Source organism: Hyla sarda, chromosome 6 (assembly GCF_029499605.1).
Source record: "Hyla sarda isolate aHylSar1 chromosome 6, aHylSar1.hap1, whole genome shotgun sequence".
Lineage (NCBI taxonomy): Eukaryota > Metazoa > Chordata > Amphibia > Anura > Hylidae > Hyla > Hyla sarda.
In genome coordinates this window covers 186306638-186320710 of record NC_079194.1, presented here as the reverse complement: position 1 = coordinate 186320710, position 14073 = coordinate 186306638, and the positions used below count along the sequence as shown (strand labels likewise).

General features: G+C 41.3%; 1 protein-coding gene across 1 annotated transcript in view; it reads left to right on the top strand.

Annotated features, from left to right (window-relative positions):
- The window catches only part of CDH5 (cadherin 5), an 81008-nt gene that overhangs the window by 41059 nt on the left and 25876 nt on the right, over positions 1 to 14073 (top strand). The window contains exons 5-10 of the mRNA XM_056528399.1: positions 135 to 302; positions 5509 to 5696; positions 5774 to 6024; positions 6834 to 6961; positions 7725 to 7849; positions 10569 to 10677. Of these exons, the coding sequence (XP_056384374.1) occupies positions 135 to 302; positions 5509 to 5696; positions 5774 to 6024; positions 6834 to 6961; positions 7725 to 7849; positions 10569 to 10677 (969 nt within the window). The remainder of the gene's footprint in view (positions 1 to 134; positions 303 to 5508; positions 5697 to 5773; positions 6025 to 6833; positions 6962 to 7724; positions 7850 to 10568; positions 10678 to 14073) is intronic.

The following is a 14073-nucleotide window of genomic DNA, read 5'->3' as shown; positions in this document are numbered from 1 at the left end:
TGGTTTTGAAGATGTTGCTGTGTGGCCAATAAATTGGGGTAAATGTTCCCTATTGATATTCTTTCAGTTTTCAGGTGCTACAGCCATCCATGGGAAATACATTTTTGAAATTTTAATATTCAATATTTTTATAGGTGAAATTTATACACTGAGTTCCTACCTAGACAGAGAGAAAAAAGCTAGTTATGAAGTCATTGTGCAAGCCAAGGATTCTCCGGGACTTAATGGAGGATTTTCAAGCTCAGCTACAGTCACCATCCATTTGAAGGACATTAATGATAACTTTCCAGCTTTCACAAAGAGTAAGTAGTACCCCACATTTAATCCAAAAAGCAGTTTTAAACTTTAAAGCATAAATACACTGCAGAAGGATCATAGGACACAGAGCCTGTGTGTGTGCGTTCTCGTGGACAGAGAGCATTGTTTTTTTCACTGAAAAGGATTTTTACTGCAGCTGCAGGCATTAACCTCCCAGTCATTTTCTTCGGCATAGTATTACAGAGAGGGGCAGATAGCTGTGTGTTGACTGTGTGCTGCATCAACTTCATAAACCTTAGCAGAGGAGGCAGGAATAATTTTCAGCACAATTCAGTGTCATGTACCATGGCAAAATATATCCATGTTGCAGGGTGATTGTTGTCATTTGTGATATATGTCCTGTAAAAAGTCCATTTGTATGTACATCTTGTAAATTCAATTACCCTTACTGGTGAGTTTAGCATTTCAACAATAATTAATTCTCTTTTGATCAGGGCACCATGGAGCCTACATGTCTATCCAGCCTGGGTATAGGTGTGACTAATCCTAGCAGGGGGTTCATTAACACAGCTGCTCTATGACAGGAAAGGTAACACCATTTTAGCCAGCAAGGCACCAGCCTGGGTGTCAATAGATGAAAGAGATGTATGAAGTTGACCCAATGGGAAAATCCTATATTTTTCAATATTAAATATGGGGTTTAGGGAAGTGCGTCCCTGGCCCTATTATATATGGTTGGATTCTCCATCATATTACCTTTAAAATGAGTCCTCACATGACCCTTGTGTATTGATCCCTGCCCGAACTGTATGCACTGTGTAATTCATACACAATAAGGGGGTCATGTCAGGTACCCCTAGAAAGAGGATTTGATGGAGAACCCAAATATTAGAAAATTATGTGGGTGCCTGGCCCATGATAGAAGATAGAAGACATTTCCTATTCTTTGGGCATAAAGGTATCATAAGGGAGTGGCAACATCTACCTCTCCTCCTTGTCCTGCCCAGGGGCTGAACATAGAGGTGTCTCTTGTCCATAGCAGGATATAAAACTGCAGACCTGGGGGGACTAGGGGCGCTTGCATGGGGGACAAGATCTAATTTTGGATGCCAGACGCCATTTCCTACCAGACCCCATGGGATAGAACGCTGTAACTTTTTGTAAGTAAGGATCCTATGTTTTTCCCATTTATTTTATTTTCTGTGTGGTGAAACTTTGTCTTGTTAACATCTATTTTTACATGTACTGTGAATATTTTTCTTTCATAATAAATCATTCATTTATTAAGTACCGCCTTATGTCTGGTAAAACGGACGTACATTGTCCTTGAAGAGATTGAAGTTATAGTCTTAAATTTACTTACCTGTTCGGCTACATTATAGATTTGGATTAATCTTTTTCCTGTTTTTATATACTACTGGGGATAGTAGATTATATTTGGGAATTGTAGAATATCCAGATTGGATTGATAGCTTCCTGTCGGCTTGAAACAGGCAGGTGGTGACAGCGATATCTTTAAATTGGGTGGGGTAAGAGGGATTTTTAATCATTATTTTCGGTCTAGTGCAGACAAATAGTGATTTTATAGATAATCCTACCACCCGCACGTCACGGTTCGTGACATTCAGTGTCTTAGTTCCACAACAAATGATCTGCTGGTTATACCAGTCTGTAGATGGCATAATACCCAGCAGTCCATTCCTAATAGTCTTTGACAGAGTGCAATTTTGTGTTTCGTACATAGCTTTTTTTGGCTGCAGCACTGTTGTGTACTGCTGGTGCTTTACAAAAAGATGTTTTTTAAGTGTACTGTAGCGCATTTTTCTGCCCTCATAAGTGCATACCGCATACGTACATCTAAGTAGTGTACTATTTTGTACCTGTTAATCTGTCAAGGGCTTACATACTGTGAAATTCCAGACCAAAGTAATCACCGGCTGGTGTTTTACAGAAATACGTTTTTTTAAGCTTACTGTATCTCATTTTTCTTCCCTCATAAGTGCATACCAAATACGTACATCTAAGTAGTGTACTATTCTGTACCTGATAATCTGTCTAGGGCCTACATACTGTGAAAGTCCAGGCAAAAGTACTCATCGGCTGGTGTTGTACCAGCCCTGCACAATTTTGTGGTAGAGAAGGTGGTCCAGTCCTTGAGCCTGTCGGTGTGTACCAAAGTGCACGGCAGCGCCGACGTCTGGAGCTGTAACTACGGTCAGGGAAAATACATGTCGTTTACGGCTCAATGGATGAATGTGGTTCCTGCACAGCCACAATACCAACTTGGACAGGTCACGCCTCTTCCTCCTCCACACTCTCAGGCCGTTGGCCCTGTGACAGTGTGCAACTCTGCATCCTCATCCTCCACCGTGTCCTCAGCCTCCACTGCCCAGACAAGTCTCAGTAGCCCTTCAGCATACCATATGTGCAGGGCACGGCGGTGTCACATTGTTTCTCACATGGTTTGCCTTGGCGAAAAGAGTCACACAGGGGAGGAACTGCTAAAAGTAATTTGTGAAGAAAACGGAGCATGGCTTACTCCATGAAAACTGGAAATGGGAACCATGGTTACTGACAACGGGAAGAACATCTTGCATGCGCTGCGACTGGGAAGGCTGAGCTATGCGCCCTGCATGGCACATGTGTTCAATCTGGTTGTGAAGCAGTTCCTGAAGTGTTCCCCCCATTTGCAAGACATCCTAACAATGGGAAGGAAACCTTGCATGCTATTCAGCCACTCCTACACTGCAAAGCACACCCTCCTTGAGCTTCAGCGTCAGAATGGTATCCCCCAGCATAGTCTGATTTGTGACATTGCCACACATGGGAATTCCACCCTCCATATGTTGGACCAACTGTACGAACAGAGAAAAGCCATCACCGATTTCTTGATGATCCAAGCGGATAGGGGTACTCCCCTGTGTAACTTCAATGTGAACCAGTGGCAGCTCATACGTGACACCTGCCGTTTGCTCAGGCCCTTTGAGGAAGCCACATTATTAGTAAGTCACCAGGATTACGGGATGAACAACGTCATTCCACTGCTTCATTTCCTGGCTCTTCAGGGCACTGGAGACGTGGCGCCTACATCTCAAGGCCACATGATCCCTGTGGGGGCTGAACTGAAGAAGGAGGAGGGGGAGGGGCACAGTGGAGCACAGTTTAGGTTTCACCAAATGGGTGGTTTTTCTAGTAATCTGACAGGAGAGGAGAAGCCGGAGCAGCCAGAGGAGCTAGAGGGTTATGAGGAAGGCGAGACAGAGGACCCAGACACACCGTGATAGTATGCAGTGGAGATGGAGGCAGGGAGTCCCTCCGAGTCAATTGCACAAATGGCACGATGCATGCTCACTTGCTTGCGTAGTGACAGCCGAATTGTCATCATTCGGCAGCGGGATGACTTTTGGATCTCCACCTTATTGAACCCTCGCTACCGCCACAAAATAGGGGCCTTTTTTACACCCACTGAGAGGGAGGACAAAATGACCTACTACAGAGGCATCCTATGTAGTCAGTTGGCCAATGCCTATCGGCGCCATTGTCCATCCTCTCGCAGGTCTGAATCAGGGGGCCCCCTGCGCTCACCTTTCACTGCCATGGCTGCTGGGGAGGGGTGGGGTGGCAGTAGCAGTACCAGCTCAATCAGCAGCAGCCTGAGTCTCATCTCATTGATGAGTAGCTTTCTTCACCCGCACAGTGAAGCAACTCATCAGCAGCAGGTAGACCTGTAGCAGGACCTGAACCAGCAGGTGGTGGCATACCTTGACATGCCCATGCCAATACACCTTGAAGATCCACTGAACTTCTGGGCAGCCAAACTTGATTTGTGGCTGCAACTAGCAGAGTTTGCCCTGGAAAAGCTGTCCTGCCCGCTCAGTGTGCCATCAGAGCGGGTGTTTAGTGCGGCGTGGGCCACAGTCATCTCAAGGAGAACTCGTCTGTCCACAAAAAATTTGAAGAGACTGACCTCGAATGATCATGGTGCCACACCAACACTTCACAAATATGGACAGTGCCAAAGAGATTAGAGGCGCTGCTCCCCAGTTACAAACATTCCTCCTCATCACCGGGTACTGGTATTGCGACCCACCGCACCACTCTGTCACCAGGTCACTTTCAGGACTCCAGATGCTGCTGCTGCTGCTGCCACCTCCAGGCTGTCTCATTCAGCCACTATATGGTCTCTTCCTATGCTTCAGCCAACTCCAGGCTGTGTCATTCAGCCACAATATGGTCTCCTCATGCTTCAGCCACCTCCAGGATGCGCCATTCATCTAATATAGTGACGTCATGATCATGGCCTCCAGCTCTGTGCGTTCTGAACTAAATGTTCAGAATGATGGAGCACCGGAGTACCACTTTAAAGCATTCAAGCTTAGAAGTTATAAGTGTGTATAAGTTATAAGTATAAGGTCACTGGTATGAGTAAAAAGTGTCTATGCTGAATGTGGATTGTGTTCCATAGATCAAGAAATAGGATTCAGTGGTTATAACAGCAGTTCTAAGTCCTCCATTTGGGAAGCATGCTTTGTATGGGAGGCAGCCCTGGCCAGTGGAGTCTTGACCAAGTAGTGTTGTTAAAAAGTTGCCTTCAAGGTTGTGATGTCACTATGGAAGCCTACGAGGGTCAAAATTACTCCAACACATTTCAGAAACAGTTTCTTCCTTCATCAGGGAGGTAGAATGGGGATTAAGGAGCCCATGATCAGACATCAAAAGTTTATGCTGAGAGGAGTGGTGAGGATGATAAAGAAGAGTTTGATGATAATGAGGACATGGGAATCATGAGATGAGAAGCTGACATTTGTTTTTTAACAAACTGTTAGTTACTATGGGTTACTGCATGTCGCCATAACTTTGACATTAACTTAGCCTTACAACCACTTTAAAACTACTTGAATATATTCCTAGGTGACCTAGCAGTGTTATACAGCACTGGAGAGCTCTTAGTTCGCTTAGTTTGAAAATTTTTGTGAATTCATTTAAGAATGGATCACTAAATTTCCAGTACTGTTAGCTGTCAACAAGCCACAGAACACCTGCTGCTACCAAATCCTTGCGCAGGTATTTACAGGTCATGTTCAGGCTAATAAAGTGCAGGCAGTCACTTGGACACCATTGAAGGAAGCAGTCATCAGGTAAGGAAAGTTTTGAAAGTATGAGCCCAAGGAAAACATTTTAAAGATATTAACATTTAGAACTTTTAGAACAGTGCATTTTAATCTAACACTTATGTCTTCAAATTCACAGAACTATACACATTTAACGCCTCTGAGGATCTGAGAGTTGGAGAAGTTGTTGGAAAGCTTTTGGTAGATGATATAGATGAACCACAGAACAGAAATGCCAAGTACACTTTTATGAAAGGAAAATATGAACAATGGTTTCAGATAAAAAGCAACCCACTAACCAATGAAGGGATAATAATCCTGAGAAAGGTATGAAAGGATTACCTGCCCCCCTTTTTGCCCACCTCTGGCCATTGCTAAAATTAAAAATGTGTCATTAATTTCAGCCTTTGAATTATGAGAGTATTAAAGAATACAGGATGAGCATTGAAGTCACCGATCCTCTCATTGACCTACGAGTGGCAAACCAGCATAGGCCAAGTAGTACCACAGAAGTTGTGATTAATGTATTAGATGTGGATGAGCCCCCTGAATTCAGCAAACCCTTCTACCAGTTCCAGGTGAAAGAGGATGTGAAAAAAAATTACATTGGTTATGTATCAGCTACAGACCCCGATTTTGCCAAAAGAGTTGTCCGGTAAGGCCAATTACGTAATGTACACTGTATGGTATAAAACAATGCAGTAATACTTTGCTTTAGTTAGTTCTAAACAAAAAAAGGTAGTGGACTCTATGCCATGATTATTTTGGTGTCTAAAAGAACTCTTGGCTTCTTGCTTCCAGAAACACAGGTTGTGAGCAGTTTTGCTGTTTAGCCCTATTCACTTAAATTGACCTGAGCAGCAATATCAGACACGAACCAAGGACAGATGTGGTGCTGTTTTTGGAAGAATGTAGCCATGTTTTAAAGGCGACCAATGTGGCAAAACGTCCTGTTGTCACAAAGGCACCTGTCCCAAACTAAAGGCACCTGTCCCAAACTTCAGCTGTCCCCTACCATGCTGTCCCCTACCATGTGCCATTTATAATAGTTATGTTTTTTATGGGAGAAGAGCCCCTAAGCTATTATGGGCAGTTATAACTGCTACCTCCATGCCCCAAATTTCTACATTCCCGCATAGCAGCTGTTAAATTGTTACAAAATTGTTGCATTCCCTGATCTCATGATAAACTATCTCTATCTGCCCTTTACAGTCTGAATCTTATAACTTTTACCTTATTAGATAAAGAGCGGTGGGGGACTTCTCTGAAAGAGACCCTTTTCCTATCTAGACTCTGAAGAATGGTACGGACATAAAACACTACCTGACACATTACCCTTTGTATTGCAAATAGTTCATCAGGGAATTACTCATTACAGACTGAATTAATTGTGGATTACAGGCTGGGGTAACAAAGTATAACAAGGCAAAGTATTAAAAAATATTTCTCCCTATCATTTTATAGGTATTCTACCAAAACTAGCAAAGATGACCCTTTTGTGGTAAAAGAGGAAGATGGTAGTATTTATGTTAAAATGCTTGACAGAGAGACCAGTGCTTGGCACAATATTACTGTAACAGCTACAGAACTTGGTAAGTACACAAGCACTGTATTACATATTATTTTATAGTGTATATATGTATAATATTATATTCGGTGTACTGCAATTTTTGAACAGTCCCATTTGTAGGAAGGTCAACTAACAAGGTGGGGAGGTTCTAAAACTATTATTTATGCTAGGTCTTAATTTAGGCAACAGTTCCAGATTGTCTGGTTTTCCCATAGTAACCAATCACAGCTCAGCTTTAATTTTGCCAGGGCTTGTTAGGATATAAAATATAAACTGTGATTGGTTGCTTTATGAAAAACAGGCAATTTCTGTCCTGAGACGGATTGGTAAATTTGGACCATGTCACCAGCGATTTAGTGTAAATTGATACAACTGAAGCAACAAAGACCCAATTTATCTCAAAGGAGAAAAACTTGCAAACCATCTTGTATAGTCAATGGTATGGACAGCAGTGAGAACAGTCTGCTGGGTCCTAGTAAATAATGAATAGTGGGAACCCTGAAAGTGAGGTCCAAAGGAACAAGACCAACCCCCTAACGAAAGAGAACTTGAGATGGGCCTTTTAGAGGCATTGTGGTGCTAGTGGAGGGAAATAACATATAGGGCATATCATAGAGGAGGTCAACAATTGGGAAAGAGTCTTTTAGAACAGCATATAAGAAAGTGAGACAGTTGTCAGATGGACATAGATATATATATAGAGAGAGAGAGAGAGGGGTTGCATTAGGGAGGAAAGAAGTCATTTTAATGGTTAAATATTTTCTAATAATGACTCTTCATTGCAGACTCTCCAATTAAGAAAGCTTCATCAGTAAACGTTTATATACAGGTGCTGGATGTCAACGACAATGCTCCCGAGTTTGCAGAGCCATATGCTCCAAGAGTGTGTGAGAATACAGCCAATGATCTTGTAAGTGATTGTGATCTGTCTGTGCACATATAGTCCTGCATAAGCATAGGTGATAGGTGCCAGTAGTGCAATGAAATTCAGTGGTTTCTACAGGCCTACTGCTATATTGGCAGAGAAAAGTATTGGACCTTCTAATGCAGAAGATCAAGGTCAAGCAATGCAACCTTATTGTGGATACAAATGGCCTATATTATAGACCTTGCATAAATCTTCCCCATAAATGTAATTCCTCTTGTTATCCTCAGCCAGGAAAGATACTCAACTTGAACAGTACCAAACAGTATATAATATGGGAATTCATGCAGACCTAGGATGGTATTAGGTTGCCTATGTTTGCATATTCCAGTTCTACACCTAGAAGGGCTCTCTTGCTCTTAAGTACAATAGGTTAACAACTTGAAAAAAGCAAGCACAACGATTCCAACGTAAATAAACTCCTTGTTGTATAGCCAATAAAATTCTATCTTAAGTGAAACATTGGAATACACACCAACAATGCCTTTCAGAGTTCTTAATAGTAGGGTCTCTTGTTTTTCCATATATACTCGAGTATTAGTCGTTCCGAATATAACCCGAGGCCCCTAATTTCACCCCAAAAACCTAGGTGAGAAATACATCATCCCCCCCATGTCATCATCCCCCCCCTGTCATCATCCAGACCCCCATCATTAACACCCCCGTCATCATCACCCCGTGATCATCACCCTGTCATCATCATCATGTTATCATCACCTTGTCATCATCACCTTGTCATCATCACATTGTCATCATCACCCTGTCATTATCACCCTGTCATTATCACCCTGTCATCATCACCCTGTCATCATCATCCTGTCATCATCACCTTGTCATCATCACATTGTCATCATCACCCTGTCATTATCACCCTGTCATTATCACCCTGTCATTATCACCCTGTCATTATCACCCTGTCATTATCACCCTGTCATCATCATCCTGTCATCATCACCTTGTCATCATCACCCTGTCATCATCCCCCCTGTCATCATCCAGACCCCCATCATTAACACCCCCGTCATCATCACCCTGTCATCATCACCCTGTCATCATCACCCTGTCATCATCACCCTGTCATCATCACCCTGTCATCATCACCCTGTCATCATCACCCTGTCATCATCACATTGTCGTCATAACCCTGTCATCATCACCCTGTCATTATCACCCTGTCATTATCACCCTGTCATTATCACCCTCGTCATCATCACCCTGTCATTATCACCCTCATCATCATCACCCCGTCATCGTCCCCCTCGCCATCATCTCCCTCCCCCCCCCCTTCATCATCACCACCTGTCAATTCCTTTCAGTGGTCTTCAATCTGCGGACCTCCAGATGTTGCAAAACTACAACTCCCAGCATGCCTGGACAGCCATCAGCCAGGTGAGCTGGTCCAGGCCGTCCATCTTTGGCCATCTATGTTGAGGGACCGTCCAGTGGGGAGGGTTAGTCATTCCGGGCTGTCCATCTTCACCGGGAGGCCCTCTTCTCCACTCCGGGCCGCCACGGACTAGTGACGTTGCCTTGACAACAACACGCAGTGACGTCCCTGCGCATGAATGTCCCCAATGCAGCATCACTAGGTCAGGGCCAGCCCGGAGTGGAGAGAGGGCCTCCCGGTGAAGATGGACAGTCCGGAATGACTAACCCTCCCCACCGGACGGTCCCTGCAGCATAGATGGCCACAGATGGACGGTCCGGAACATCCCCTCACAGCTAAGCCACCCCTCAGTTCACTTGAGTATAAGCTGAGGGGGGCGTTTTCAGCACATAAAAACTCGGCTTATACTCGAGTATATACGGTACTTAACACTAGTGTTGAGCGGCATAGGCCATATTCGAATTCGCGAATATTCGCGAATATATGGACGAATATTCGTCATAATCGCGAATATTCGCATATTCGTAATATTCTCGTTTTATTTTTGCATATGCGAATATTCGCGTGTGCGAAAATTAACATATGCGAAATTTGTATATACAAAAATTAACATAAGCGAAGATTCGCATATGCGAAAATTCGCATATGCAATTGTTCGCATATGTGAAAATTCGCACACCAGTCTCACACAGTAGTATTAGAGCCTTCTTTACACCACACAAGCTGGAAGCAGAGAGGGATGATCACTGTGATGTGTACTGTGAAAAAAAAAATTAATAAAAAAAACGAATATTCGTAATTACGAATATATAGCGCTATATTCGCGAATATTCGCGAATTCGCGAATATGCGATATTCGCGAATAAATTTCGAATTGCGAATATTTGCGAGCAACACTACTTAACACCAGACTGCTCACAAACACAGTCACAAAACAGTAAGGTAAAGTGAGTATGACTTTTTTTTATTATTCAACACCCATGAAAGCCATTCTGAAAACATTTTATCTGGCCATGCAAACACTTTAAACAAGTGCTTATCTAGAGTCCAAATACCATATTTTAGTCTAATTTAATTACTTGCAAGTCTGGGTTGTCCCCCAAGTTGGCAACAATAGATCCTCTGCAAGATGCAAGAAGAAGAACTCAACATCTTATGTACAACACAATCATAAGTCTATTTCCACCATATTAACATTTGCATTAGTTCCAGTATTTATGTGTAAGTGGTTCCATATGTTAGTGATGCCAATTGCTTTTCAGTGCCATATGAGGAGGTGACATATTAACCTTATTCCATTTGTTGGTATAATTGTAGGTCATCTATACAATATCTGCAACGGATAAGGATATAATGGTCCCAGGAATGAAGTTTACATATTATTCAGCAGAAAAAGAAAACAATTTCACAGTGGTGGATAATAAAGGTATTGAGCTGTTCTTACAAGCTAGGCTTCAGTGCACACAACAAACTAAAGGATGTGGTTTCATAAATGTAGAATTTGGAAGAATATTCTATGGACAATGGAAGCTCAGTAGGACCCTGAGGAACTGCTGGTGATTTATGAAAGAAGTATATTACTGAGCACAAGATAAGTGAAATATGACTGTATTACTGTAGTCGAGTCCCATTCACTTTAACAGAGCTTAGCTGCAATGCCAGATACAATTTGTGGACTAGTGTGGTTCTGTTTTAGGAAGAAAGCAGCCATGTTTTTCTAATCCTGTGCAACTTTTATAACACAAAGCCCCAGCCGAATATACGTTGATTACAGATTCAACCTCTTTGCCGAGCTTAGTGAAGGAGCTTTCCAGTCTTTGCAGATAAGTCGGCATTCCTAACAGTACCGACCGAGGCTACCCAGACAGCCTGACCCATGCACAATAAAATATTCACTGGTATATTATATTATGTTATGAATATTTCTTTACAAAAAGTATGGACTGCAGGATTGTTGGTTATGGTACCCAGCTTCAGCACTCCAAACTTATTTACATGGACCAGCCATAAATTTGTGTATTAGTAAAGTATATGAACCACAGGCAGCATCAAACAGCTATCGTCTCCCACATTCAAGTGCATGATTGACTCAGAAATACTGCATCATTTCAGAGAAATCGTAGTATTAAAGATGAACTTGGCATAAAGTCAAGCCTTCTGCCACTGCTCCCCATCTCATCAGGTCTTTCTGTATGTGTAGCAAAATCACAAAATATACAGATATCACACAAAATAAGTTCTTATAGAAGAACATTATAGATTCATGAAATATACCTCACATTAATAAAAGGAAATAATTTAACAGCAGGAATGTGGAAACATGTGGAATCAGTCAACAATGAGGATATTTTTTTTTTTTTTTAAACACAAGTATGGCAGCTATGGCCTACACTATGATAAACAATATTGTACCTCAAGCTGGTCCCAACTTTCTGAAAGAGCAATGATAGCAATGACAATATTAAGCACAGGTGACTGGGAACAACCAACATCTATAGCCCTAATCTATGTTGGAATTCCATCTTGAATAAGTTTTAAAATCCTTTATATTCTTTCTGTTGATAATTTTCTATGTTTTCTTTTCATACACGTCAGTTAGATTTTTAAGGAATTTTTCTTTTATCTTAAAGCGTACCTGTCAGATCACCCAAAAAAAAAAGAAAAGGTTATATGTTGCTCAGTATCTCATCTTGATCATGTACATATCATTTTTATGTGTCCATGACCTATATTTCTCTCAGAATTTGCTTTATTTCTGAATTACCTTAATGTTGTCGACCAGAAGCAGGGGGGCGGGTCCCTTTCTTCCCCTCAGGTAATAACCACTCCCCCTCCTCCCTCACTCTCCTCAGTCACTGGTCTCGGAAGTGAGCACCTGTAATCCTTTCCTGCAAAACTACAGCTCCCAGCATGCCCACACATGCCCACAACATTGAGTTGTAGATTTGCAACAGCTGGAGGCATATGATTGGTAAAACTCAGATATACAGCATTGTTGCTGAAGGCTGTGTTTCTCCTACTGTTGCAAAACTACAACTCCCAGCATGCCCACACATCATCTGGCTGTGCAGGCATGCTGGAAGTTGTAGTTTTGCAACAGCTGGAGGCATATGATTGTAGTCCCCCTGTACTAGATACACACACACACAAAATGACTTAATTTATTCATACACATGCACATTACCTAGACAACACAGATTTAAACACATACATATATATCCACACACACATATATACATGCAGGGACAATTGATTTTTAAACAAAAAATCCTCCATTCAGTCCCCATCTTCATTCATCAGCTTCTTTCATCATCTGCTCACAGGCAGTAGTGTACTCCTACCCCCCCCCCCCCCCTTCTCTTCACACGAGGAGACTGAAGTAAACACAGACAGTGAGGGAGTCCATCACAGCAGCTTTAGATCTGCAGACCTGTCAATCATGAAGTGGGTCCATGACATGGTGATGACGGGTGGACATAGCCAGGCTGGTATGTATCCCAGGAGGCAAAGAGGCAGTTTTTTGACTGCCTTTTTCAGTATGAAATACTGAATTTTTTTTATTAAAGCAATTGCAAAACATTTTGGTTTTGCATGCTTTACAACATATAAAAAGTTTTTATATCTGACAGTTCCCATGTAAGAACTGTGCCAGTATTTGTTTCAGAAATAAAAATTACAAAGTCATTCAATAACTTTTTTCCTGGTCATTTAAAGTCCATAGTTTCTTCTCCACGTGATCTGGAAAAACATATGCCATGGATTAATTAAAGGGTTAAATGTCTGAAATGCAGGTCCCAGCTCTGACTCAAGAACAGGGGCCCAATGCCGAGTAGGCTGTTTATGTATTTTGAGTAACTCTTAATGACTGTGACAGGAGCTGCATAAACAACATAGCACCATGTTGTATAAACAGCATGGCACCATATTATATAAACAGCATAGAACCATATTATATAAACAGCATGGCACCCTATTATATAAACTGCATAGCACCCTATTATATAAACAGCATGGCACCCTATTATATAAACTGCATAGCACCCTATTTTATAAACAGCAGAGAACCATATTATATAAACAGCATGGCACCCTATTATAGAAACAGCATAGAACCATATTATATAAACAGCATGGCACCCTGTTATATAAACAGTATAGAACCATATTATATAAACAGCATGGCACCCTATTATATAAACTGCATAGCACCCTATTATATAAACAGCAGAGAACCATATTATATAAACAGCATAGAACCATATTATAGAAACAGCATAGAACCATATTATATAAACAGCATGGCACCCTGTTATATAAACAGCATAGAACCATATTATATAAACAGCATGGCACCCTATTATATAAACTGCATAGCACCCTATTATATAAACAGCAGATAACCATATTATATAAACAGCATAGAACCATATTATATAAACAGCATAGAACCATATTATATAAACAGCATAGAACCATATTATATAAACAGCATAGAACCATATTATATAAACAGCATAGAACCCTATTATATAAACAGCATAGAACCATATTATATAAACAGCAGAGAACCATATTACATAAACAGCATAGAACCCTATTATATAAACAGCATGGAACCCTATTATATAAACAGCATAGAACCATTTTATATAAACAGCATAGAACCATATTATATAAACAGGATAGAACCATATTATATAAACAGCATAGAACCATATTATATAAACAGCATAGAACCATATTATATAAACAGCATAGAACCATATTATATAAACAGCATGTCACCATATTATATAAACAGCATGTCAACCTATTATATAAA